The 24681-nt window shown below is 50.1% G+C and overlaps 7 protein-coding genes across 7 annotated transcripts; 2 read left to right on the forward strand and 5 right to left on the reverse strand.

Moving 5' to 3' along the window:
- Positions 1–484: 484 nt before the first annotated feature.
- On the reverse strand, positions 485–4142 carry F5B22DRAFT_209318 (survival protein sure-like phosphatase/nucleotidase). Its single transcript, XM_047969666.1, has 3 exons — positions 3080–4142; positions 2893–2958; positions 485–2595 (listed from the first exon to the last, which is right to left on the reverse strand). Exons 1-3 carry the CDS (start codon positions 4012–4014, stop codon positions 1125–1127), a joined length of 2472 nt encoding a protein of 823 aa, XP_047830236.1. The 5' UTR covers positions 4015–4142; the 3' UTR covers positions 485–1124.
- A 483-nt stretch (positions 4143–4625) lies between these two features.
- On the reverse strand, positions 4626–7226 carry F5B22DRAFT_609043 (uncharacterized protein). Its single transcript, XM_047975111.1, has 2 exons — positions 5733–7226; positions 4626–5662 (listed from the first exon to the last, which is right to left on the reverse strand). The coding sequence occupies exons 1-2, from the start codon at positions 6497–6499 to the stop codon at positions 5134–5136; spliced, it is 1296 nt and encodes a 431-aa protein (XP_047830237.1). The 5' UTR covers positions 6500–7226; the 3' UTR covers positions 4626–5133.
- An 893-nt stretch (positions 7227–8119) lies between these two features.
- F5B22DRAFT_647124 (uncharacterized protein) lies at positions 8120–9022 on the forward strand (the record flags this gene model as incomplete). The annotated part of the gene is made up of 2 exons (XM_047978825.1): positions 8120–8362; positions 8537–9022. The coding sequence occupies 2 exons, from the start codon at positions 8120–8122 to the stop codon at positions 9020–9022; spliced, it is 729 nt and encodes a 242-aa protein (XP_047830238.1).
- A 168-nt stretch (positions 9023–9190) lies between these two features.
- Positions 9191–10770, reverse strand: F5B22DRAFT_209540 (ribonuclease H2, subunit B). The gene has a single exon (XM_047969667.1). It carries the CDS (start codon positions 10660–10662, stop codon positions 9277–9279), a length of 1386 nt encoding a protein of 461 aa, XP_047830239.1. The 5' UTR covers positions 10663–10770; the 3' UTR covers positions 9191–9276.
- Positions 10771–10965: 195 nt separating this feature from the next.
- On the forward strand, positions 10966–14286 carry F5B22DRAFT_609050 (uncharacterized protein). Its single transcript, XM_047975112.1, has 3 exons — positions 10966–11159; positions 11227–11502; positions 11561–14286. The coding sequence occupies exons 2-3, from the start codon at positions 11493–11495 to the stop codon at positions 14089–14091; spliced, it is 2541 nt and encodes an 846-aa protein (XP_047830240.1). The 5' UTR covers positions 10966–11159; positions 11227–11492; the 3' UTR covers positions 14092–14286.
- Positions 14287–15407: 1121 nt separating this feature from the next.
- On the reverse strand, positions 15408–18932 carry F5B22DRAFT_609053 (altered inheritance of mitochondria protein 21). The gene is made up of 2 exons (XM_047975113.1): positions 17562–18932; positions 15408–17510 (listed from the first exon to the last, which is right to left on the reverse strand). Exons 1-2 carry the CDS (start codon positions 18502–18504, stop codon positions 15727–15729), a joined length of 2727 nt encoding a protein of 908 aa, XP_047830241.1. The 5' UTR covers positions 18505–18932; the 3' UTR covers positions 15408–15726.
- Positions 18933–23256: 4324 nt separating this feature from the next.
- Positions 23257–24224, reverse strand: F5B22DRAFT_209582 (uncharacterized protein). Its single transcript, XM_047969668.1, has 4 exons — positions 24058–24224; positions 23969–23984; positions 23720–23818; positions 23257–23656 (listed from the first exon to the last, which is right to left on the reverse strand). The coding sequence occupies exons 1-4, from the start codon at positions 24092–24094 to the stop codon at positions 23356–23358; spliced, it is 453 nt and encodes a 150-aa protein (XP_047830242.1). The 5' UTR covers positions 24095–24224; the 3' UTR covers positions 23257–23355.
- Between the last annotated feature and the right edge of the window lie 457 nt (positions 24225–24681).

Raw genomic sequence — 24681 nt, forward strand, 5'->3', positions numbered from 1 at the left:
TAATATTTACGGGCGAGATCAAGAGAAGCCTCTCAAGCTCGCTCAAGCTGAGGGCTTTTGTAAAGATCTACCCATCCCCAAGCCAAGCCAAGCCAGTCACAATGACGTGATACCTCTGCTGTCTCAATTTCGACCGACTATTGACTAACATTGCAAGAGTTTCTAAAATTTCCATAACTAAACATCGTCATTCAATTTTTGCAGTCGAAATGGGCACACCTGTTAACTAACGCCCTTAAAAATATATCCCAGTTCAGGGATTATTATCTAAATCGACCCCAGTTCCCTTCTAAGCTCATAGGCTCGTCGATGATCCGCGGACAGCCTCGGGGTAATACGCTGGTTAAAAGCCATGTTCCAAACATCATGGCCGCTAAGGTGCGGTGGAATGATTGCTTTTCCATAGGATACCTCAAGGCTACCTAAAGTTAGAGATAAAGTGGTAGCTATGGGTATGGGCGCAAACTACGCTACGTTGCACAATGTCTCAGTCATCCATTTACATAGTAAACCGAGGGATTGGTAGCATGAGTCAACAGACCAGCTGGTTGCCTGTTAGTATGTGCGACAGTTCACATTCACTCCAAAAGTACTGTTCAGGGTTTAGAATACATATATAGTGATCTTGGTCAAAAATAAAATAAAATTGCACATTCAACCCGCACAAGAGTTAAACCACTCTATTCATACCCATCTCGACCTCCCTAGCCAGCTGGGTGGTTACTCCAAAACCTCGTTAATAGAAGCCACCAAGCCATTGTAGAGACCAATTACAAACTCTTCAAGTCAACTCGAAATTCGTGTATCTAACGATAACTAATAGCTGCTACAATGTACTGATGTCTATGTCCTGTGAGCGATGCTATCTTGAGTCATCTGTGTACCTACCATCGACCTCCCTTCCCCGTATCTGTATTGAATTTCCCGCATATAACACCAATAAAAGATTACCTTTGTGCTGGATTTTCAAGATCGACGCGAACGACTCAAGACTGCACTCGTGGCCTCATTCAACTCAGTGCAAATACCGGAGTGAGGGCATAACGACGAACAGCTATCAGATCCCCGTGTTGTTCTCAGCACGGTATATAACACCGACAGTACCTCTCTTTATGCCTATAATCTCACCACCCCAAATCCACTTGCCGGACAAGAACAAGGTCTCCAGCCTCTCCATCCCTTCCGCTGCCACCCCTACCCCCAAAGAAGCCTCCGACAGCCCGTCCAAGCACCTCCTTCCACAGCCCCGCAACAACATCCCTCAACTCGTCGCCCGTCTGCCTGAAATCGGGAAACGCGTTAACCTCGAGTAGGTACACATCGCCGGCAGCATCGACAAGGAAATCAAGTCCAAAGATCTCGAAGGCGTTTTCCAGGGGTCTGAAGTGCATCTGCATAGTTCGGGCAGCGGCCTCGAAGACTTCGCCCGTGAGGTCGCAGATCTGTTCGAATATGTGCGTCTTGGCGTCTCTTCCCTTGCTCCCCCCTTCTTCTTCTCCAACAGAGGATGATGAAGGGAGGTCCGAGAGAGGTAAATCCCAGAATAACTGGACCGTGTTCTCCGCTACCGAGCGCTGGAGACACGTATTGGTAAGATGCGCTTCAAGGTCGATATTACCACCTGATAGCGAAGATTCCTCATGTCCTTGGTCTTGTTGTGGTGGGCTGTACCTTGGTGGTACATACGGTTTGGCCGCGAACAGAGCCAGCATGTGTCGATACACATAGACGTCGAGACCCCCCACGCACGCAACGTACGTGCGGATGTGGAATTTGCGATCGTCTCCAGGGAGTAGTAGGGGCGGATCGATATACGGCTGGGCGACGAAATGGCGAAGCTGTGACGTGGCGATGTAATCGCCCCCGTCTTCGTCATCGGCGTCTTCGCCCTCGTCATCACTATCTGGTCTCTCGGCCTCCCACCCGTCGAAGATATCTTGTAACTGGGCCATCGTGCAGAAGAGGCGGATCCCTTGTCCGCGATCACTCATACCTGGCTTGAGAATCCACCATTCAATACCCCCTTTTCCTGCCTCCTTTGCCTCTCTCTCGTCCTTATTCAGCAAATTCTCGTTTCTTTCCAGACTGGCCCTGAGATCGAACGCTTCGACGAGTGCGTCGTCCAAAAACTCAGCATAGTCGACCTCGAACGCCTCAGAGCGTTTCACATGGTCCTTGAGTATGGACTGTGGCCTCTTTGCAACCCATTGTTCCACAGTCGCTGCGAGGTAATGTTTCCGTATCAGAGCTTTGCGCAACATGTAGCTATTAACCAGGCATGTGTTTGAATGCGCGGCAACAAAGTCCCAGTCGATGGCCTCATAGGGTGTTATTTGCAGGACATTTGAACTAGGGTGCGGTAAAATCTTAGCCAATGAAATGGCTTCATCTTTGACAGCATCGGCTGCCTTAGCAAGTACAGTGAAAGTTTCCGGCGGGAATAGCGTCTCGAGCGCGGATATGATGAGGGGCTGGACATAGGCGTCTTCGTAGGCGACGAGTGCGTGGAACTGGTCCTTTGGGCGTAGGACAAGCGTCGATTCGCTGGTTACGTCAGACGGGGATAGCTTTTCTTCAATGGACTTGTGATATTGCCTACATGGGATTAGAAAAGTAAGATACATGAAGCCAGACAGCAAAAACCATGAGTGCTGCAAATCCAATCAAAGACGCTTGAATTTCAGAGCCACCTTGTTCTACAAATGCGGTTTGCCTGTAGTAGACGTCTCTAAGTGTATTGCAGGCAATCTATCGAGACAGAAGTGAACACAGTCTGTAACCCACCATGGATGGTGATCTATCCTCTGACATTCTCTGACCATACTTCGGTAAGGATATCGCCCAATTGTATTCTAAACCAGACGCAATGCAGTAAGACTGACAGAAACTCACAAATCTAACTCTTTCCCATGTAAATGAGACGCTGCATGCCAAAAGTTTGCCTTCATTGGTGTGACACTGCATGACTTTATCAGCGACTAATACCCAAGCCAGTAATTCTATGTCGTTGCAGACGAACAAGAAAAAGAGAGGGGAAATGAAAGAAACTGTGGAAGGAGGAGAAGGGTGCATAGCATACCTTGTGTGGCCCTCTTTGACCGCCCACCCATCATTCCCTGGGGGTGCCTCCTCTACGCTCTGATAGACATCCTCAAACCTCGGCTTCCATTTGAAGTGTCTATGTATTAATCCCTTATTTTCGTCGTCCTCTTCATCACCTTCTGCCTTCGCCCCATTCACCTTGCTCGAACCTTCAGTGCCGCGAATACGCTCCTCCTCTTCATCTTCATCACCTACACTGCCTTCAACCTCGGTGAAGCACGTACCGCCATCGCCCCAGTAATTCTGCAGCATGGGTGTGAAGATGGTGCGGCGATTCTCAAGCCCAGGAAGCAGTGCCACATTGACCGTGTACAAGTCTACGGACTCGTCGGTAGGCCACTGCGAGGCCAGTGCCTCGATGACGCGCACGCTGTGCCGCGTCGCCTGCTCAATGATGGCGGGGTCCTTGGGATCTTGTCGATCTTTGAAGTGCGCATAGCTCAGCGCGATAGCTCGACGTCTGCAGACAGCAGCCTCCATTGCCGCACCTAAAGTCCCCGAACTCAACGCGAATAGTGCCGTCGAGTTACGCCCAAAGTTAGGCCCCGAGACTACTATATCAATTGGCCCACGTTCACGGAATACGTGGTGTAGACCGATCTGGGCACACGACGCCGGCGTCCCATCCACGAGAACCCATTCCTCAACGGCGTCACGACCGCGGCTCGGAAACCGATGAGTTGTCCCTTGCGGCATCGCGTCGTCTAGAGTGTTGTAGGTGATAGGCGGGCGGTAGTACACGGGCTTAACAGTCTGTCCTATCATATGTGCCTTGCCTATCCACGATCGCTGAGTATCAGGAAGACACACGGAAACGATGTGTCCAGCCTTCTGTAGTGCACGGACTAGGCTGTGAACGTAAGGAGAGGCTGGGCCAGGAGGCCCGTCATCGTTGGTAACTAGAATATGCATGTTCTTTATGTGGCAGGATTTGAATCGGTGGAGCGACTGTCGAATCGGATGTATGATGGCTGAGTAGCTTGTCGTCGTCTGACTGTAGTAACCCGATCTTGGCAATTGAGGCAATTGGCAGTGGGTTAGTTGAGGTGAAGAGTGATATAATGAAGAGAAGACTGAAATTCTATAGCAAGGGTTCCAATGTAGTCTTCGTCCCGAAAATATGTCGGGCTTGGATTCGCGGGGACAGAGGGCGGTGCGGTTTGCGGAGCTATCTACCTACCTCTTTACTATGTAAAGTCTCAACGAGGGCAGGCGGGAGCTTCATGGTGGGGGCGGGGCAGTTTTCGGTTCCCGTCTCGACATCCGGTCTACAAGTGACGCGAGCTACAGATAAACTACCGTAGGATTACAATAATAGGTAGGTACTGCCTGAATGTCACCCAAGCTTTCTATGACGCCACAACGGCGTCGACAATGCCTGGGATAGGTATGTGGTCTCCTTTTTCATTAACAAAGTTGAAATCAATGAACTTAAAATAATATTTAACCAGTATTGGGAGCTGCACGGACAAGAGCGAGCCTATCCTGTGACAGATTCAAATGCGTAGAAATAACAGGGATCGTTTTAGAAAACTTCGAAAAGTGATTTAACTAACTGCAAAATTGCCAAATGAGACTTCTATGGTTCTATTCGAAATAACAGGATAACTACGATACAATCAAAGTCACATCGGTTGGTAGAGATAACCTCTAATTAATGAATTAACTCACTCATTGTTTGTTGAGCATAACTATCGGCATTGTCGCCTCATCGGAAGCATATCCCTCCAATACATTCTTGTAGGGCATTACCCTGACATGCCGCGGCGAACTCATCCTCGTAACAGTCATCGTGAACCCTCGAAACGCCTGACACCGTTTGCTAATACCCATTCTTTTCCCTTTCCCACTTTGTCTTCATGATGACTACCGTACTATCCTTTCAGCACCTCAGTACCTAGTACAAGAACAACCCAAACCATACCAGACAGAATAGAAAATCCCACACTTATCTTGTCACTCTCGCCAAGACGGCAAAACCCAAGGTCGATCGTACGCATTTTTAATAGCATCGTCATCCACTGTCGCAACCTAAACACGCTGGCGTTTAGCGCTGGCTGTAGGTTTGGCAATGTGGTCTCCATCCCTCTTCTGACCTTGGGGGGCAGCTCGACTCTTCGAGCGACGCCAGCCGTCGAAGGGACTCGGGCCTTTAGCCTTCATTGGCGTGTCACCTCCACGGAGCTTGTCTGTAGATCGGGTAGCTCTCCCCGTGCTAGGAGGCGAAGCTGGGCCGAAGCGAGGGGCGTCGGGAGTCTCAACTTTGCCTTTGGCGACTTGGGTCGGAGTTTGGGGTGGCTCAGCTTCAGCAGCCTCGACATCGTTGAAGACGTTATCCTCGATGTCGGTTACAGCTTCTTCGTCTTCAACGGTGCTTGTAGTAGCTTTCTTGCCCTTGGCCGATGGGAAGAGTAGGCGAGGTTTGATTGATGAGCGGGTCATTGGACGATTGCGGCGAGCTTGGCCTGTCGAGTCCAAGTCGACCGCTTCGTCCTCTTCAGCCTGACTGCTAGACTCCTCATCATTATCGGCGAATTTGCGGAACATCCTCTTTCCTCGGCTGTACAGGTATTGGGTTAGCATCAACTGTGAAAGGGGCCTAATGTGATGGTGGTGAGGAATAAACTTACAAGACTACAAGCACACCATCGTCACGTTTCACAGCATCTTCGATTGACTGTTTGCCTTCACCGGGAACCACGACAGGTTTCCGCTTGCTTCGCCGCTTAGATGGCTCTGCAACGGTGTGAGCGCCATAGAATGGGTTCTCGGCACTTTGATCCGCCTCGGGAAATTGATCTCGCGTATCGGTGAAGATTTCGATATCTTCCTCTACGTTCTCTGCCCTGAAGCTGTCAAGAGTCAGGCCGGTGTACCTCTTGGCCTTCTTTCTGGGAGTAAGCATGTCTTCCTCAGTCGCGAAAAGGTTGCGCGCTATGTTACGAGAGACAGCTTCAGTCTTGGAATTGGGCTGCTTGCGAGGAGTTTTTGCGGGAGTAGGAAGCATGCCAGTGCTATGAGAATTGGATGCGGCGCCCAGGGACTTCTTCTGCGATTTAGGGCTAATTCCTAATGAGTCAGCTGCATTGGCAGCGCTCTCAGCGGTCAGAGTGCCAGATGCACGTCGAACGGAATCCATGGCGGGTTGGCGCTTTTTTATAGGTGAGGTTGCGGGGGTTGAGAACTGTGTAGAAGTCTTTGTAGAAGAACGGGTGGATTGAGGGTAGGTGTGGCGGGGAGAGGGTGTTCGGTTGGTTGATTGTTGTCGGGAAGAGATGCGGGCGGATTTGCGCGGTGAAAAGGGCTCCCAAGGATCATTGTATCCATGCTTGGGGGTACCTGGAGTATGAACTGTGCCGGGTGGTGAGGGCGTTGAAACGGCGAGACTGGAGGCCATTTCTGGTTGAATAAGCGACCGCTGTAGCGACCGCGTTTCTGAGTCAAAGGTTGTCCTAGTTTGTGCCAAATCTTTTCAACTTCTTTCAACACACAAAGGCTACCACCTCTTCAGTATTCTTCCACGCATATACTTTCTAATTCTCAGTCTTGGAGCTAGGGCTATGGTAGCGTTTGGGGGTTGGGGCTAATTGCAGCCTGTTAGGGGTCTATTGTCGCCGTTGTTTAGATTCGAAGCCGCGCACACTGCAAGTAAGCCACGGCCAGGAAACTCAATTACTGCGGCCTCCTAACCTAAGCGCCGAACTGATAGCCAAAGGATATTCTGAGGCAAGGCATAGGCTGACAGAAGGTCTATGATTGGGGTCGATCTGGGAATGCGATCGACTAGAATTCGAGAGCAGTTACCTGGTACGGATTCTATTGAATAGTATATTGCAAAGAATAGGACAAGAGTCAATGACGAGGCTGCGACCTGATAGCCAGAGCTAGTAAGCAAACGAATCTTAGTAAGATGATACTGTCGCGATGCGATGTTTTGGTGAAAACAACAATCGGCCGGGTGATGAGGTCGGAAACAATATGATGGGATGGAATGGGGAAATTTTAGGGAGGATTGTGGTTTGAGGCTGGGAAGTATTAGGAGGTAGAGAGAGACGACGGGAACAAGGCAAAGTCGAGTGGCTGGGGGCACGGCCAGGTCACTGACAGCTCCCAAGCTTGCACTCTGGCCCTGGTCTTTCCGGCCACACGTCATGTACCGGATACTTGTGGGCTCAGAAAACCCGCAGTCATGAGGCCCACTGGACAGTGCCTACTGCGTCAATAGCGGGTATCTACTACATGCACAGTGAGTTTAAGTGGGCCTCAATGTGCATTTGCACATGTATCCTTGCTCATGAGAACAAGGGAAGGCTCAGGAGGGGCATTTTAGGGACTTTCACTGGCTAGAGGGGCTAGAGGACACTAACATCAGAGCAGATCAGAGGGGCATCTGAGTGCTGTGCATGTATCTTTGCCCTCATCCTAGGCCGGGAGGTACTTCCCTAGGTACAGTCATTGCTCAGGTGTCTACACGGTACAGCGTGTTTGCTCAATCCTCTTTACACGTAGTTGCAGGCCCGCCCGCGACGCGCCGACATCCCTGCACATCCCTGCACGCGTCGCGCACCAAGCTCTGGAGATTCCATTGTCGACATTCTACTGGTACTGGCTGCATAGGGCCACCATCTCGTTCAGTCGCATCGACATCGCATGTCAACAGATGCTCTCCATCCACGCTCAGAGTTGACCATCCCTTTGTTGCGGACGTCTCGGATAACGTCGATGCTAGCTGCCGCATACTAGCGCGTTGTAGCCTCCATTCCCAGATACAGTGCTAATTTCTGGCAGTTATACAAAATTACGAAGTAGGGCTCCCCAAACTTTGTACATCCGGTAGTTACAGTGGTATACATGTATCTCAGGTTGTTTAACCCACCTTTGTGTCAGCCCCCACCGTCGGATCATTGGGAAGCGAGACCAGTCCCTTGTCCGTCATCTTCTTCTGCCCTACCGAACCAGAGACCTAGGGACCCCTACTAGACCTATCAATTGGGCATTGGGCGTTGGACGTCACATAATGGCAGACCATCAAGAGGACTCGGACCACGAAGACCCCTACGACTCGCCTTCCGATACCAAAGATCCTAAGGCACAACAGCCCGACAGACCCAAGACCCCATCCAACCAGCATAACCGGTATGATGACTCTGAGGATGCGCGCGAGGCAGCGCTGCAACGGGAGTTGGAGGGTGTCCGAAACATGAACGAGTTGATCGAGGGGGTGGTTGGTACGCTTGAGCGAGCAAAGGGGAACATGCAGGTACATCACCACTATCTCATCCCTTGGCCTCTCACTTCGGACCCATTCATCCCTTGAGCCTCATCGTTCACCTAGGTGCGATAAGGATGTCGACATCATACTATCTATTCACATGAGCCATTGAACGTGAACTATGAAGCGCCTTGACTAACAAACGCCCCCAAACTGGCGCAGACTGTTTCTAGTACTGTCAATGCAGCATCCACTCTCCTAAACACATGGACGCGTATTCTCTCACAAACTGAGCATAACCAGAGGCTCATTCTGAATCCTTCCTGGAAGGGTGCAACGCAGGATCTGGCAGATATAGAGAGTGAAGCTGCTGCCAAAGCTGCAGCGGCTGAGCGTAGAGCAGCCGAGGAAGAGCGACGACGTGCTGAAGCTCGGCGTAAAGCAGAAGAGAGCCAGAGACAGCGCGAAGCCGCCGCGAGCTCAAGTAGTGCTGGCACGGGGCGCGGAAGAGTAAGTACTCGGGGGGTTCGGGGAACTACGAGGGCTACGGCGCGCGGAAGGGGAATCGGAACTTCAAGACCAACGTCAGGGATGGGTGCAAGTCCGTCTGCAGACAGTACGGCATCCACCATCTCGAGTGCTAGGGGCACCTCGAAGATTGGAAGGGCGTTCTTACGCGCAGGATCGAGAGGAGCACGAGGGTCATAAAAACAAATACCTAACGGGAAAATGATGCTCTGAGTTACATAGTCCTGTTTATTTGACGACCATACATGTGGCATACTGGCCATATGCCAAGCTCTAAGGCAGCTGGGTCTGATATGGCCAATACCAAAAAAGAACCTTTTGACGATACCCAGACCAATGCAGACTCAGTCCATCCCAAATGATACCCAATAAATGCCATTCCCTTTCAATCATTACGTATATACAATTGCCCCTTAACCTGTAGACGCAGACCCTTAAGCCTTCTTCTTGAAAAAGTCGCTCATCTTCTTCATACCCGCCGTATTAACTTTCTTGAGCTCCCTCACGCCACGCGATTCTCCAGCCTTCTTCCTCTTATCCTCTTCCTCCTTCTTCCGCTTCTTTTCCGCTCTCTCGGCAAGCTCCTCTTCATCCAGCACCCTCTTCCGCGAATAATCGCCCGCTGAGCGCGCCGCAGCCGCCTCCTGTCTCAAACGGTTCACCTCGGACAGATATGTGTCCAAGGGCGCGAAGTCGGCCTCGGGCAGCGCTGATAATTTAGCTCGGAGGATTGTCACTAGAGACGCCGGCGCATAGCTCGAACAGAGGAAATTGAAGGCTGTGCGGAGCCGTTGGAGGGACACCACTTCGTCCGAGGCGACCATTGCGGGTTGCAGGGCGGCGGCCAGCGCTTGGCTCTCGTCTTCGGAGGCCGTGACGGATGTGGCGGCCGTTGAAGCCTCTGATGCGAAGCTTGAGCCGCTCTCTGCGGAGGAGCCCGAGGATCCGGTCTCGCTGGCTTCCAATCTGGGCGTTCCATTTGTGGAATTCATGGCTGAAGAATCGTTTTGCACAGCTTCTGCCGACGCCGGGGCAGACGCTGTTGTGGTAGTCGTTTCTCGTTTCACTCCTAATACGGGTGCTTCAAGCGGCTTTACAACGAACTTCTCTTCCATGCTCTGCGGCAAGGGACGCGCGCTCATCCGTCGGGCCTTGCTCAGGATTTCCGCCGTGAGCTTGTCCTCGCTGAAGCGGAACATGCGCTCGTCACCGGCTTCTACCGTTTCACAAACAGCTCCTAACCGCGTCTCCAGCAATTCCCGTATCCGTCCCTCGCCCCAACGTAATATCTCCCATAGATGCGGCGACTCTTCCTGTATCCGATCGAAGTGGTCGTCGCCGGATATGTATCTTCGCTTCTCGGATTTGCTGGAGGGGTCAATTAGGGTAGGTAGGATGAGGAATAGAGGGTCGATAGGGGTTGCGACGAAGAGCTCGGCGCCATTTGTCACGTACGTACCGAAGCTCTCGGCATCCTTCTCAACAGGTCTGGTGCTCGCCTCGGGGTTTTCGAGACTTTGGCACTCGTCGGCTTGGATCAGCCAGCTTTGCGGTGTGCTCTTGGGTGCTGCGATGCGCGTGAATTCGTAAAAGCCCGTCTGGGGACAGACTAGGTATCGCGTTGGCTTCGCGTAGCGGGGATGTAATAACGATACAATGCGGGCATCGTCGGTCGCTTTCTTGGGCAGTATGAAGACCTTGGGGGGGTTTTGAGATGGCTGTGATATTGTGTATTTTGATTTTGACACAGATGTGGTTGCGCCTGAGCTGTCTGCTTTGGCTGTGCTATCACTGCCCTTGGAGGCCCTTGTCCTCGCCATGATTTGTTGAGAATATGACCATTCGCTTTCAAGTGCGTCGATTGCTAGATGCTCTGAAAAGCTCTAGGTAGTTGCCTAGTATTCCTCGAGCCTGGGTCTTTCGTGTTTAGAAAATCAACCTTGGTCACACACTTCTTAATTATTCGAATTATAACTAGTTAACTAGGTTAGTTACCTCTTAACAATATCAATCCCGAATCTGCTACCTACTGCAACATTAAATTGGTCCCTGCAAGTTATAGTGCAAACGCGTCGAGTCGCGTCGATGCCCCGGATAAGTCTCCACTAAATTATCCGAAACGCGTCACCCCTCAGCTCGATCTTCTCACACAATTAAGAAACACTCAATGAGCAATGAACTGGACCCTGCCAGCCAGCCAGTCTACAATGATACATCGTGCACACCATTGAACGCCCTAGCCACCCGTATCGGGCAAAATGCTATTGGGATCCAGAAGTTGAGATAGGAGCCTTGGTTACATCCAGATATACCTACGGTAGGTCATCGCAACCGTCTCACAGTAACTGGGAAGAGCCGCTTGTACTCACGAATATAGCACGCAGGCGGAGTACGCCTCCCTAGTAACAAACGTCAAGCCAGGACAGAACTGCGGCTGCCGTGTCTCTAGTCTTGCCCAGTTGGCCTGTAGGCATTTCTAACCGGCAACATTCGAATTCGCTGTGCACCAGCTACAGCTGCCCAGATTAATCCATGTGCCCTGATCTAAGCTGTATGCTCTCGCCTCTGCCCCCGACGGATTGCTATGCTTCGAGTGTGGCCAGCTTAGTAAAGAAAAAGGTGATATGCATATTATCTAACGAGTAGCAAGATGCCGCCAAGTACGTTACCAATATCTCACATCACCCCTGAGGTAGGTTGCTCATCAATAATCAATAGGACCAGGGACGGAGCCAGAGCAACAGTGGCCACCGCGCTCGCCTCACGAAGCCCTCTTAAGCACGCCAGGTGGACGTGAGCGACTTCGTCGGCTAGCCGAACGAGCCTCGCCCTCTCCATCTCCATCCAAGCGAGCCTCGCGGCCAATAGCAAATTGTGCCAATTCCCATAGCGCACGAGGAACAAACGGCGAAGACGATAGGCTGGATCTGGACCTGGATGGTGATGAAGATGAAGAAACTCTAGAGTTGAAGTTAGCGGCGATACAAGCAAAGCTCAAGCTGAAAAAGCTGCAAGCGGCAAAGGCGAAAAGAGTTCAAGAACCTGACACAAATGCTATACAGCCCGAGTTGCTGTCGAAACCAGATGCTGCATTACCAAGTCGAGCCCAGTCTCGCACTGATGGCTTAAGGTCTGGCCCAACAATAAGACCTCAATCACAAGCAGATGTTGAAGTTCCAGCTTCTCCTGTAAGAAGGTCACAGACGGCACAAGAGATGACATCGCCTAGTAGGGTGCGATTAGGAATAGACAAGGGACTCAGAGCAAAAGACGTCTCTCTAAAGCGCGCCCCAAGCGTAAAGAAAACAGTGGACACTGGTCATAGTTCACACGGAGGCTACCTTCACAGAGCAAACACGCCAGTGCTGAGCGTTGCAAATCAGCCAAAGGTCCAAGAACGGCCGAAAAGCTTCAGCGAACGACTAGCTGCTGCTCGAACTGACGAGAAATCCCGACAAGAGCGGCGGGAGAAGATACAACAGGTGAGGACCAATGCTTTTCAGCTAGGCAGGGAAGAATTGGAGGAGCTCAAACGGAACGCTATGCAACTACCAGATTTACCAATCAAAGAGGAAGAATACAGTAGAGATGAGGTTATAGCAGGTGGCGGTTTGAGGCGAAGCAACACCATGCCAAGCACGCGAGATCAATTGTCAGGAGCAGCAAGCGATCAAGAACCACTAGAATCAGGGAAACAGAAGGAGACGTATACAAGAAAGATAAAGGTCCCACCAGCCGAAGTTCCGGAAGAGGAGGCGTCGGCATTCGAACCTTATTCTAGTCTTCACCTTACAAAGCGAATAATCCCACACCTGACCCTCACCCGCAACCTTTCTGGCAAGAAGACATACACAATCCCAGATGTCTTAAAACATGTGAAAGCCCCGGAATTCCAACTGCCTGATATTGAGCAAGACATAGTCGTGTTTGGTATACTAGCATCCAAATCCGATCCTAGAGCACATAAAAGCACGGGCAGTAACCTCAAAGAGAAGAAGGAGCATGACCCGACCAAAGCGAAATATATGGTCCTGACACTGGTAGATTTGAAATGGGAACTCGAACTTTTTCTCTTCAATACAGGCTTTGAGCGGTACTGGAAATTGACCCCCGGCACGCTTCTCGCCATTCTCAACCCCACAATCATGCCTCCACCTCCAAACAGGACAGACACAGGTAGATTTAGTCTCGTAATCAACAGCGGCGACGACACAATCCTAGAAGTGGGTACTGCACGAGATCTCGGTTTCTGCGAGAGCATCAAGAAAGATGGTGCGCTTTGTAGCAGCTGGGTGAATAGCAAACGCACCAAATTCTGCGAGTTCCACACGAACTTGGCGTTGTCCAAGAAGCTGGCAGCTAGACAAGATGTTAACGCACACAACACGGGTCTTGGGCCTAAGAAACATAATTCATATCGTTTAGGAAAATGGGAGCAACATGCAAACGACCCAGGCAAGAAGCGACGAGGGAATTACGACCGCGAGACGCAAAGCGCCTATTTCCTACACGAACCCAGCTCGGCCAGCTTGATTGATAATGAGATCTTAGGCGGCGCCCATAATGGTGTCGCCAGCACTATCGAGCGTAGTGAAGCACTACGCCGACGCCTCGCGACAGAGGAAAAGGAGCGTGATCTTATGCAGAAACTAGGTGAGGTCGGGAGCGGTGCAGGGAGGGAATATATGAAGACAGGCCCCCTATCATATAAGAATAAGAGTGCGAATCGAGTTGGGTCTAGCTTTGCATCGACGACGACTGCAAGTTCTACCCTCTCGATAGAAGAGCCAAGCCCCCAGCTCGATGCGAAGAGCCTTGGCCTCATAGCAGATAGGAACAATAAGATCCATCTCAGCCCCGTTAAGCGGAAGCGCGTCGAAAGCGCGCTGTCGAGCCGGAGCTCGAGCTTGCTCGGCTCTACCGCCAACAGTTCGGCAGCCTCTGGCGGGGCCGCATTAGGTTGGGGAGGTACACTAAAGGATAAATTGGCGAAGATGAAAGAAGGACAGAAATTACATGCCACCAATGGGGCTGCGAGCGATAATCCGCATGGGACGAACGAGGCCGGTCAAGATAGAAATCGGTCCCCGGCGCGTAAGAAGACCCGTTTCGTCACCGAGAAAGGGATTCGCGAGGCTGGGCGCGAGAGCCTAGGTACCGAGTTAACTAGTGGCGGAGTAAGCCAAGGACGTGGCATGGTGTTCTTGGATGACGATGATGACGATGATGAGTTACTCATTCTCAAGTAGATAGATGGATAAGCATGTATGAACATAGAAATTTTGGTCCGCTCTATACGGATGGACATAGGATAAGATAGATACATTAAGAGGTGAAGATTAGGTTATCTTCCAATGTCTCAATTTTGTTCATGAGTCTCCTTTCTTGCCTTCGTTATCTATGTCAGTGGGGAAGGGAGTGATATAAAAATACATCATTTACATTGCCAGCTTCGTTTACCTTGTTCAATCAGCACGACGATTGTAGATGCAAATGTAACGGATACGAGTAACTAAAGCACTTCATTCAGTAAGACTGGAAAGTAGAGACCAGGGTTTTCTTTTTCTGTCGTCTTCACATTCACTCATCTGCACATCTCAAGTACTGCCTGCCTAAATTAACACTAATAAATGTCACCAGACAATGAGGCTCCGTCTCAAGTGTCAAAAGACGGAGGGGGAAAAAGAAAGAGTTTCGACTAATGAGGGTTCAATTCCCTCGGTGTCTAACGCTACGGTATTGATGCTATATGCTGTGCTACATACTTTATGCTAGACCATACTAACTCGGCCACTATATTCCTTCTATTCTCCATTGAAGAAAGGTGAATAAGCGAGGTACGTATATGTCCTTTAGGGAAATTAATTTAAAACTCGAGAACTAGTGCATAAGACATTTCTCTTCATATGGCAGCACTTGCTACCACAGCAGTTACATAGTCATAGAAAGGGGTTAGTTTCGGAGTCTATAGGTAATATATTGAACGTAAGTTGGTTACTAACCTACGGATACCTAAGCACTTACATACCATGAGTACATATGCAAGGGATATATATATTCGAGAGTATTGATATGTAGGCATGTCATTGTGCAACCAGCGACTAAAACCCTTCTTCTATATATCGACGCGTCTCCCCTTGATCTAACACTCCACCATTTGACCTATGTTATTTTCAATGGTTCTCTATTTACATACAAGAAAGCCATTCTCATATTCGCTTGCGTTATTAAGCAATGAGATTTAAAACTGTAAATACTGGGTGAGCCTTGCAGCAGTTACCTCGCACTTTTGGCTACCTACCTAGCTCATATCGTGAAATCGTAGAGGTCAGTGCCGCGCATGATAGCCGGTAACCTAGACCTAAGTAGCGTATTCACCGGGAGGGAGTCAAATCGATATAGCAATATGTGTCGGGTAAAAGCGAGAGGCCAATCATTCAAAGTAATAATAAGTATATATCCTAATATCTTCTATAGGTTGCGACGAATCTCTAACACAGATCATATATCTCTCCTCCTCCTCCTCCTCCTCCTCCTCCTCCTCCTCCTCCTCCTCCTCCTCCTCCTCCACTCTTCGAACCCCTACTCTTTCAAGACCATACAGAGCACTTTCTTACTCAAGAATAAAGATAGCAACAAGTTATAACAAGTCAAACAAAATCGTCTGGTTTTTTTTATATATCGCTGCTCTGCTATTTCTCGACTGAAGCCGTGATATTTCAAAAGGCACCGATGTTGGCAAACGAGCGCTACGTAGTCAAATACTTTCTAACAATGAGAGAAAGGCGGAAGGAACAGTAAAGATGATTCGCAACAGAACTTTGAAGCTTCTCCTTCAATGCTCCCAAGATGTGACAGGACTCATACCCATCACGTTAGTGGCATTATGACACGCCTCCATCCTTTACATCTTCCACTTCCTTCACCTCATCGCTGTCCTGCTTCTTCTCGACCGTCTCTGTCAAGATAGGCTCACCTGCCGTGTTCGTAACGAGTGACTTCTCCTGCTCAACTGTTTCTTGACTTTCGCTAGGCTTGTCATCTAACTCTTCGTTTGCCTTTTCCGGTTCCTTCTGCTCGGGTGCCTCTTCCGTTTTTGTTTCTACAGCCTCTACCCCTTCCACCTTTGTCTGTTCTGGCTGGGATTCCACTGGCTTTGCTTCCTCTACCCCTGGCTCAATTTCACTAACGCTGACTTTGGGTTTCCCGGCTTTTTCTGAGCCAAAGTCATCAACCGTCACAGTACCCTCTTCATCTATACTCCACAACGTCCTAGTCATGGAGAAAGATAACACGGGGTGGCCATTAGACACAGGTGGTGGAACAGACTTGTCTATTCCAGAGGCGGGACTATGACTCTTAGTCGGTGCTCTTCGCTGGGGGCCCCTAGCGCGTCCTTTCCGAGCATCAGCCAGAGGAGCTTTCTCCTTCTCTTCAGCTGCTTCCTCTGAAGGAGACACATCTTTCTTAGAGGGGGGAGCTTGTGGACCAAGTCGTAGCCGGTTATTGAGATCCGACATGAAACCAGCTTGGAGTGCAGCTATCTTACCACCCACAGGTCTAGCTGGTACGACGGGCTTTTGCTTTACACCTCCCTCAGACTCCTTAGCATCGACAACCGACTTGACCGGGCGAGCAGGAACCCGCGGTTTTGGCCGATCGGGGATAGTAGGCTTCGAAGAAATATCATCCCCAGAGTTCTGTTTCTTAGGTGGACGAGTGGGGACAACATGCCTATTCGCAGGTTCTTCCGATTTAGCCTCCTCATCCCCCAAGTCATCAGCTGATTGGGGGGTAGACACTGTCGTGGTGAACTGGAGCGAGTCTGGAGTGTCTTCCCAAACATCTCGGCTGGGGAACCGATGAGACATCTTGGGACGGCTATGAATTTCTTGGGCGATATGTGGCTGATGTTCGACCCATGATTTCGGTCGCTGTGTTCGATTCAAGAAGCTATCCGGTGTGACAGCTTCTTTCTCGGCCAGCTCCTCCTGCCTTCTGGCAAATGCCTGGGCCGGTGTCTCTGTTTCCCTCGTAGACAAGTCTACGGATGTGGTGCGTGATTTCGGGCGAGTGCCTGTTGGCTCAGGCGTGGAGACTTCGGCAGTGCTGTGGACGCTGTTCGGAGCATCCTCCCAAATGTCCCGACTAGGAAATCTTTGACGATATTCTTTCAATTTTTCGGCTGCTGTTTTTGGCTTTTGATCACCTTTTTCATCTTCGGGAAACAATGGCTCGTACTCTTCAACATCCTCGAGCGGTGTGGAGCGCACTTCAGGCGGAGGAGGACTATAGACACTAGCAGGTCGACTTGTTGGGCGGCTCCTGGAGTCGTCACTTCCACGTCGATTGTGCGGGACGGCTGGCTGGAGGTCATACGCCAATGGGTCTTTAGCTACCTCATCGGCGGCTAAAATTGGCCAGGCACTGTCGTGTGCACCGTGACCCTCGGCAGACTTTTCATCGCCATATTTAGCAAAGGCCTTGTACTGACTGTCTTCGTCAACATGGATAACATTCCCTTTCTCATCGGTAGGCCCAGAAATGATATTTTCCAGGGGCGATTTGGCTGACTCGATCGGTTGGGGTGAGGCAATACGTGAAGTATACTCATCGCTGGCTTGAAAGCCGACCTGTTCACTTGGCGTTCCAGTATATCCAATGGTACCTGTCATGATTGGTTAGAAACATTCCAAAGTTTGTTGATGGCTTGCGTTACCAAAACCAGCGCCACGGCTAGCGGTGTCCCGGACAATCTTATTAAGATTCTCACTACTCATAGAGTAGTCATGGACACGATCATGCAGTGGTTGATAATGTTCCTTCTGGTATTTATCGGGGTGTTTCTCGTAATAAGCCTTCTCCAGCTTATCCGTAGATTCGACACCGTGACCATGTAACCCGTAGCTTCCCGGTGGGAGATCATGGAATCCAGATCGAGAACTCGCCCTACGAGTGTGGTGACGACCGCTCTTGGTGCTATCCACGCTCGAAGCTCGCGGTGGTGCTGGCGATGGAGCTTGCACGTCACCAGCATACGATAACATGGGGACCCTCTGGCCAATCTCAGGAATTCCATGCTCATCATCGGTGTGGAGTTCGCTGTGGTGAGAGAGCTGACTTGTGGTACTAGCCTTCTTTTTCAAGCTTCGAGCACCAGAGTGCAACGGCTCTTCGCTGTTGGGGCGCCCTATACCGAAGGCGGCAGCGCGTTCAGAGTCGGTACGAGTGACGGTGGCGACTCGCTGTTTGGCGCTCGCAGCGGGGACGGTGGGCTTTGGAGCATGTAACTTAAGGTCCTCGCCAACGATGCGAGTCTGTTCGGGAGATGAGCTGCGGTTCTCCTCGGGCGATGAAGTGCCAAGCTCTTCAAGGGCCCTGGCATATTCCTGACCCTCCTGGCCAACACCGGGCAGATCAACACTGGTAGATCGCTCAAGTTCTTCCCCAAGGAAGCCTTGGCTGAGTCGCTTAGGCTTGGTACCAAAAGCGCCCTCGTTAAGAGGTGACGGGGCGAACCTATCGGGATTCGGAGAGACAGAGCGGTTGAAACGCTTAGTAGGACGAGCCGGAATCGTGGGAGCAGCGCCATTAGTTTGCTCCTGGCTCCTCGTAGGACGAGGTGGGACGGTGGGGATCGAAGACATGGTGGCGGCGCTCATAACTGGGGTAAGAAACGAATAGTATACAACAAAAGGTTGTAGGCCGTATTAGCTGAAATGTTCAAAGCGATTGTAGTAGCAATTTGTATTAGACAGAGACCAAAAGAGCCTGCAACACATGTAACAGTCAGCGAGTAGTCAAATAGGCTGAATCGAGAGTCATGACATATATACGGGGATTGGAGAGCACGAAACACAGAAACAGTCAAAGCACACGAGGGGGAAAGAACCCATTGACTTCAACTCCAAATTGGGCAGTCACTATTCCCAGCTCGCAACAACGCAGCCATTTTGAAGCGAACAATGGAGTAACACCCAAAGGTTGGTTACTACCTAGACATTGCCGAATAGGTCATGCAGCTGCGGCTCATTTCTTGGGCTATTGTCAGAGTGCACATGTACATACCGCATAGAACCCCACAAGTTTAGGTTGTTATGTGAGAAGATATAAAGGGTCAATTATGCAAGAGAAAAAGGCAATCGGTGCAAGTCTCTTCTTGTCGAGGATAAACCTGGGCTATAATATCGTGATGACCCAGGAGCTGTTATCTGGAATCGAGCTTATCGTACTGTCTATCATTATTAGTCACCCAACGGCGTATTAGGTATGGCGATATCGCTCTTCGGCGGTGTAGAGATAAAGAAGCTTTGCTGGGGCAGATAAGGCTGTAACAATGTGTCCGTATCCAAGATAAAGAACGATAAAGAGCAAGCGGGAAAAGATATTGGTGAAGCATAGGTGTGGTATAAGCTGACTGGCATGTACGTGGAAGAGGTTGAAATCCAACGGAAACGGACGTAATTGTGTCACATAATGATAACAGCATTCTCACAGAAAGCCAACAACCTAAGCCACATCACAGTAATGCTGTCGAACGCCCCAAATTCCATTGCCAAAATAGCATGGGCACCAACGTGGATTGATGAGGCCGGGAGAGGCCCTTTGGGAAAACACAATTGCAAGGATCTGGATGGTGGATGCAGAGTTGAACAAGAATGTTGGAACAGCACAGAGCTCGAGGTAAGCAGCTACCTGCCGTAGGTAGAAACAGAATGGTCCACGACTTACACAATGTTGTCTACTTTTTAGAACACTTCTACAAGTGATGTTGCTTGATTTGATAGTTGTTGCAGCTCGATTATAATAGAAATAACGGGATAGAGAGGCAGATGTGAGAAGAATTGTTGGAAATGGGATAATTGAGAGCTTTGGGCTTGGATATCTGGGTTTAGGTTCGGGTTTGGGTTAAGGATGCGAGGTTGTTGCCGTCCGCAGCAGGAACTGGAACTGGAACTGGGCATCTAACACATGTCGACGAAAATGGATGGAGAGAATGTGCAGACACGATAGGTTACGACGACTGCCCGCACGGAGCGAAGCGAAGCGTTCCATTTAAATCAAGCAGACACAACACACTGCCCTGCGACTCCTGCGTATTGCATCTACACTAAGGAAATAGTAAACTGGCCGGGCAATACGTACCGTGATGTCTAGTGTCGCGGTCTGCATGTCATTGGATCTTGTGTCTGGCCTGCGGTGCCCGACCTGTTGCAAGTACCGGCTACCTCATCTGGGGCTATGGTTCTGTCCCGGGACCAGAAAACAGGGATTGGCTGAGGCAGCGTTCCTATGATGCCCCTCATGTACCAGTCGAGCCAGTTCTCGACAGACCGGCCATGTACCGGGCTGGTAGAGGCGTATAACGTGCAAGTATAACGTGATGCTCCTGGCACGACGGCGCCGCACCAAGATGTCATAGTAGGGGCTTTGGGTTGACATCTCCGCCCTCGCCGCCATCTCTGCCCAGAGTCTGCCGTCTCTGCCAAAAGCGCTACAGAGCACTGCTACAGCGCCCGGCGAGGCCCAGCTACCTAGGTAGCTAGCGAGGGACGTTCGGGGTACGCATGGACGACGTATTATTGCTGCATGATGCCCCTCCACGCCCCGTTTAGCCCCTCTATTGCGGCGCTGGACTCCCCGGGCAGGTACCTCCCATGTACACCTGCATGTAAGTAGGTACCTAGGTATGTGTACCGTGTGCTGGCCCAGCCAATGACGCCGCGCCAATTAGCCTACACGCTGTCCTCAGTGGCCACTGGCGGTGATGGCTTCATGCAACGGGGTCCAGTGTTTCGCAGCGCCGAGTCAAAAGGCTTGTGCCGGTATCCCTACTATATTGCCTAGGGAGAGCCGGATATACGCGGCAAGAATTTTCTTCTCTCACGAGCACATAAGTATAGTCCTATGGTCAAGGTTCAAATAAGTCCATTCAAACAGCTCCTAAGACACACTATCGTGTCTCCAAGAGAGATACGGACCAGGTAGGTATACCTACTCATCCAACTCGTAAGTACCTCGGTGGTGTAGGGTATAACGGCAGAATTTTACGGTGTGACAACATGCATTAACCTATCCAGATCTAGAGACTAGGTAGACTAGGAGCTGTGCTTGTTGAGAGGGCAGAAGAGGGATAGGTAGGATGCGATGGACGCTGGGATGGACTTGTAATGTACCTAACACTGTTCCTCCTGTCCGTCATCAGCCTCAACGATCACCTCCCCACGTCTCACAGCATCTCCACCGGAAAACTAATCCCTTTTGGCCGCTCTGGTCGTCACCTGAGCCGAAAGATTGCATTTCCAGCATCCATAATGGCATCTAGACGGTGAAAACTTTTTCTAATACCCGAGACACGCTGGTGTATCAGTCAAGGGGTTGGCTAGTTGTGGCTATTACTTTTTTTTCTTCCTCTTTTTTTGTTTTTCTTTAGTAGGGAATCTGTCTTATGTTTCGTGAAGCTACCCGCATTACCTACATAGACAATGCCATGTCAATAGTACCTAGGTAGGTGGTAGATGAATCGTATCGTCAGTCAAACAAGCACTGCGTGTACATACCTGTTTGGGTAACCAATTACCTCCGGTAGTTGTTGAGCATGCGATCGATCCGCAAAGCATAAGGATTAGTGAGGGTTAGACGCTTCGTCATGATGAATACCGTACAGAACCGTGACTCGATGGCTTTCCTAGTTCGAGTTTTCCATAAGCACGCTGCAGAGCCACCCGCGTCGTCATGTCCCATACATTAGGTAAGAGAAGCTACTAATTCAGCCAATACATAAACCCCATCCATACTGTGCACAAATATAGCTGTGGGCTTGCTTCCCCCACATTACTCAATCACACAATGAAGCTTCTGTCCAGCTGTCATACTTTAAGCACCAAATTTGAGGCGTACTCTTGCGGTGCTCAATGGACGAGGCTCTATCGAGATTCGAATAATCTCGAACGCATCATAGGAGCTGCAACCGTAGCATTACTACTACCTACACAGAACTACCTACATCTGTGTCATCGACGCTCGCGAGAATGCGTGGGTCCAGAGGATACGATCGATACCATATCCAGCTCGCCAGCGGGTACAGCTGCAAGTATTCTGCTCGGCTCTCCAACAATGACGCACGCCTTTCCCTCTTGCTCTCCACGGCAGTCGCTCTTGACCTTGATTCGATGCAATGAGCTGTCCTGTCGAATACAACACTGCCACAGAAGTAGCAAAGTTGACGACGGCGACAACGAAACATGCAGAAACTTTCGGTTGATTTGTTTACTTCAGTAAAAGTATGTAAGGGCCTATTGACGTCTACGTGATGAGTACTATACAATAAGTGGGCGCGCTACCTGCGTTCTAGAACCTCGATCCCTTCATCGGATTGAGTTGCATATTGTAGTGTGCACTTTATAAGTATACCGCACCTAGTAACTTGGGTACTTACTAAAGTATGCTTGCTTCGTCCCGATCTCACGGAGCTTCCCAAGGCGGCAATTTAGCGGTGAAGGCTATATAGCAGTGGTTTTTGGAGATTATTCAGGGTCTACAGTTCTTGGGATAGTCAATGGAAGGCCATATTCATCGAAGAGAACAACAGCCCTTAGAAACTCGGATGACCGTTACACAGATGAGTCGTCGGTCAAAGACGTGAACTGCAGTAAATCTCTTAAAGCAAAAACACGAAGCAAAGTTTCAGATCACGATTTCACGAGATAAGGTGCATGTCGACATGTAGGTCCATAATAAGCAACAGTGTTCGGCGCCATCGGTTGACTGGGTCAAGCTCCCTACCTAGGTACCTACACAGACTACACACATCACGGTTAGTACATCATCGCTCCTTGCTCCAGTTTTTTGGAGTTGAGCTTCTTTCATAGCTACTCCAACCTAAGCGACCCAGACAATTTGTTACCAATGTTAAGGTAGGTAGTACTCGATGCATTCGTCTTAGACCGGGCCTTTCCACATCACCATATTGCCCATGGCGTTCTCATAGGCCGTTGAAAGTTCATAAATAAAAACTATCAGTGTCGAAGTAGCTTATTTTCTTTCCTGCTCGTCTCGATTACACCCATGCAAATGATGCCTAACCAAGGACAGACTGGAATGATACCATGCATACAAGACAAGGCCTAGTCCACACAGGAACGTATTCTCTGGCCTGGCGGCGCTGTCTATCAACCAAAATAAATAGGAATTCATCTCATTCAGGAAACCTGAGGTATCTTCACAAGCCTGATACCAAGAAAATAAAAACTGATTCGATACCACACCTGAGTACGAATAGGAAAATACTGGGCCTGTTCATACAATATCCGTGACGCCAATACACCATTCCTAAATGCTCGCCATCGCTTCTTCTTTCTTGTTTTTATCCTTCTCAGTTTTCAACATCATTGTACTCGGAGGCTCCGCCGCTTCCAAAGGCCATGTTCTTCAAGCGTACTACCGCCAATACCCTTGTCTCGATGGAGTCTTGCACTTCCAGCAGCCCGGATGGATGGCAGGAAATCTGTAGATTATATAATCATTTGAGCAACACCTTGACCACCCAGAGTCTTGCTTCCCACAAAAGCCTGGCCCTTGAGACCGGCGAGGGCGTAACAGATGCTGGTCAATGTGAGAACAACGGCAGCAGCGATGAGGCTGCTGGGCGTGATGATAATGCTTAGGTACTGAATGACGGCCATGATCAGATAAGCAGCGGCGCGCGTGTAGTTAGACGAGATCTTGCGGATCGCAGCATCGAAGGAGGACGAGGTAGGGCAGATTCGCAAGAGGAGAGGCACCTCCAGAAATAGGATGACGAAGGACGATATCCTATTTCAGCTTCAGTCAGCTATCGTACTTCCTCAAAGTGGTCCAGTTAGTTCGGCAACTTACAGACAGATAATGGCGAAGATGATGAGGAGGAAGTGGAAGAGGTTAAAGAAGTTGGCGATGCCCAGCGCAAAGCATAGAATCATGGACAGAATTCCCAACCTATCATCAACGAAGTAAGCATTAGCTTTAATCCGTAACACCTCTCGTAGATCCATCGCGACTGTACGACGGCACCATGGCCAGATGTACTCAGATTGAGAGATTCTGGCTTAAGCGGCTACATGTTCCAGGGCTGATGAGGTAGCTTACCATTGTCCGTAGATGCCTAAGTACTAATGATTAGATTCAATGGCACCAATCGCGGAGGTAGGGATGGCGCAGCGGATGAAAGAACTCACTGAAGTTTCTTGTGGCAAACTCGTCCTTGATCGACATGTTGGATATTTACAGTATGTGCGTAACAGCGCGAGTATGATGACAGCGATGGTTGGTTATAAGGCGGTCCTAGCGGTTCTAGTCCGAGTCAAAGGCAGGCTCGGGTGACGACGATCGCGACCTTGATACGATGCGCAGGGCGGCCACGGCGTCGAGAAGGGATGAATGGACGGATGGATGCTTCGGCAAGTCAGTCGCAAGTACCAGTGGTATTTGTAGAGTAATCAGCGGGTAGTGGTAGTCACAGAAAAGCTGTCTTGATGGTGTTGATACAAATCGTTGTTGGAATTGTTTCAGAGATGAGTATCGTGGATAGATGTGTCCAATTGATGGGGAGCTCTACATGTAGATGGGTGGATCTCGAGACGACCAGGCGACAGCAATGCCAAGATGGCTTAGCTACCAAAACACGCAAGCGCCAGTCTAGGTAGCCGCATAATTGTTGTAGGAAGGGGCAGAAGCAGTAACAGAAGGACCTACTCCACGGCCCGATGAGTGGAATCTTCAGCTCCGGGGGGGGGGGCCAAGAGACGTGGCTGTGGTGGCTTGACTCCAGTACCTAAGTGTTTCAATTGGACCCCTACTCT

This window comes from Xylaria bambusicola, assembly GCF_022495145.1.
Source record: "Xylaria bambusicola strain CBS 139988 unplaced genomic scaffold F5B22scaffold_24, whole genome shotgun sequence".
NCBI classification, from domain to species: Eukaryota; Fungi; Ascomycota; class Sordariomycetes; order Xylariales; family Xylariaceae; genus Xylaria; species Xylaria bambusicola.

Excerpts from the sequence above, each read along its gene's own strand:
- F5B22DRAFT_209318 (XM_047969666.1), bottom strand. The coding sequence starts at position 4,014 with ATGCATATTCTAGTTACCAACGATGACGGGCCTCCTGGCCCAGCCTCT. Across the intron at positions 2,959-3,079 it reads GTCAAAGAGGGCCACACAAG|TGTCACACCAATGAAGGCAA; the intron begins GTATGCTATGCA and ends AAAGTCATGCAG. Across the intron at positions 2,596-2,892 it reads CATGGGAAAGAGTTAGATTT|GCAATATCACAAGTCCATTG; the intron begins GTGAGTTTCTGT and ends AATCCCATGTAG.
- F5B22DRAFT_609043 (XM_047975111.1), bottom strand. The coding sequence starts at position 6,499 with ATGGCCTCCAGTCTCGCCGTTTCAACGCCCTCACCACCCGGCACAGTT. Across the intron at positions 5,663-5,732 it reads GATGGTGTGCTTGTAGTCTT|CCGAGGAAAGAGGATGTTCC; the intron begins GTAAGTTTATTC and ends ATACCTGTACAG.
- F5B22DRAFT_209540 (XM_047969667.1), bottom strand. The coding sequence starts at position 10,662 with ATGGCGAGGACAAGGGCCTCCAAGGGCAGTGATAGCACAGCCAAAGCA.
- F5B22DRAFT_609053 (XM_047975113.1), bottom strand. The coding sequence starts at position 18,504 with ATGAGCGCCGCCACCATGTCTTCGATCCCCACCGTCCCACCTCGTCCT. Across the intron at positions 17,511-17,561 it reads TAGCCGTGGCGCTGGTTTTG|GTACCATTGGATATACTGGA; the intron begins GTAACGCAAGCC and ends CAATCATGACAG.
- F5B22DRAFT_209582 (XM_047969668.1), bottom strand. The coding sequence starts at position 24,094 with ATGTCGATCAAGGACGAGTTTGCCACAAGAAACTTCA. Across the intron at positions 23,657-23,719 it reads ATCTTCGCCATTATCTGTCT|GATATCGTCCTTCGTCATCC; the intron begins GTAAGTTGCCGA and ends AAGCTGAAATAG.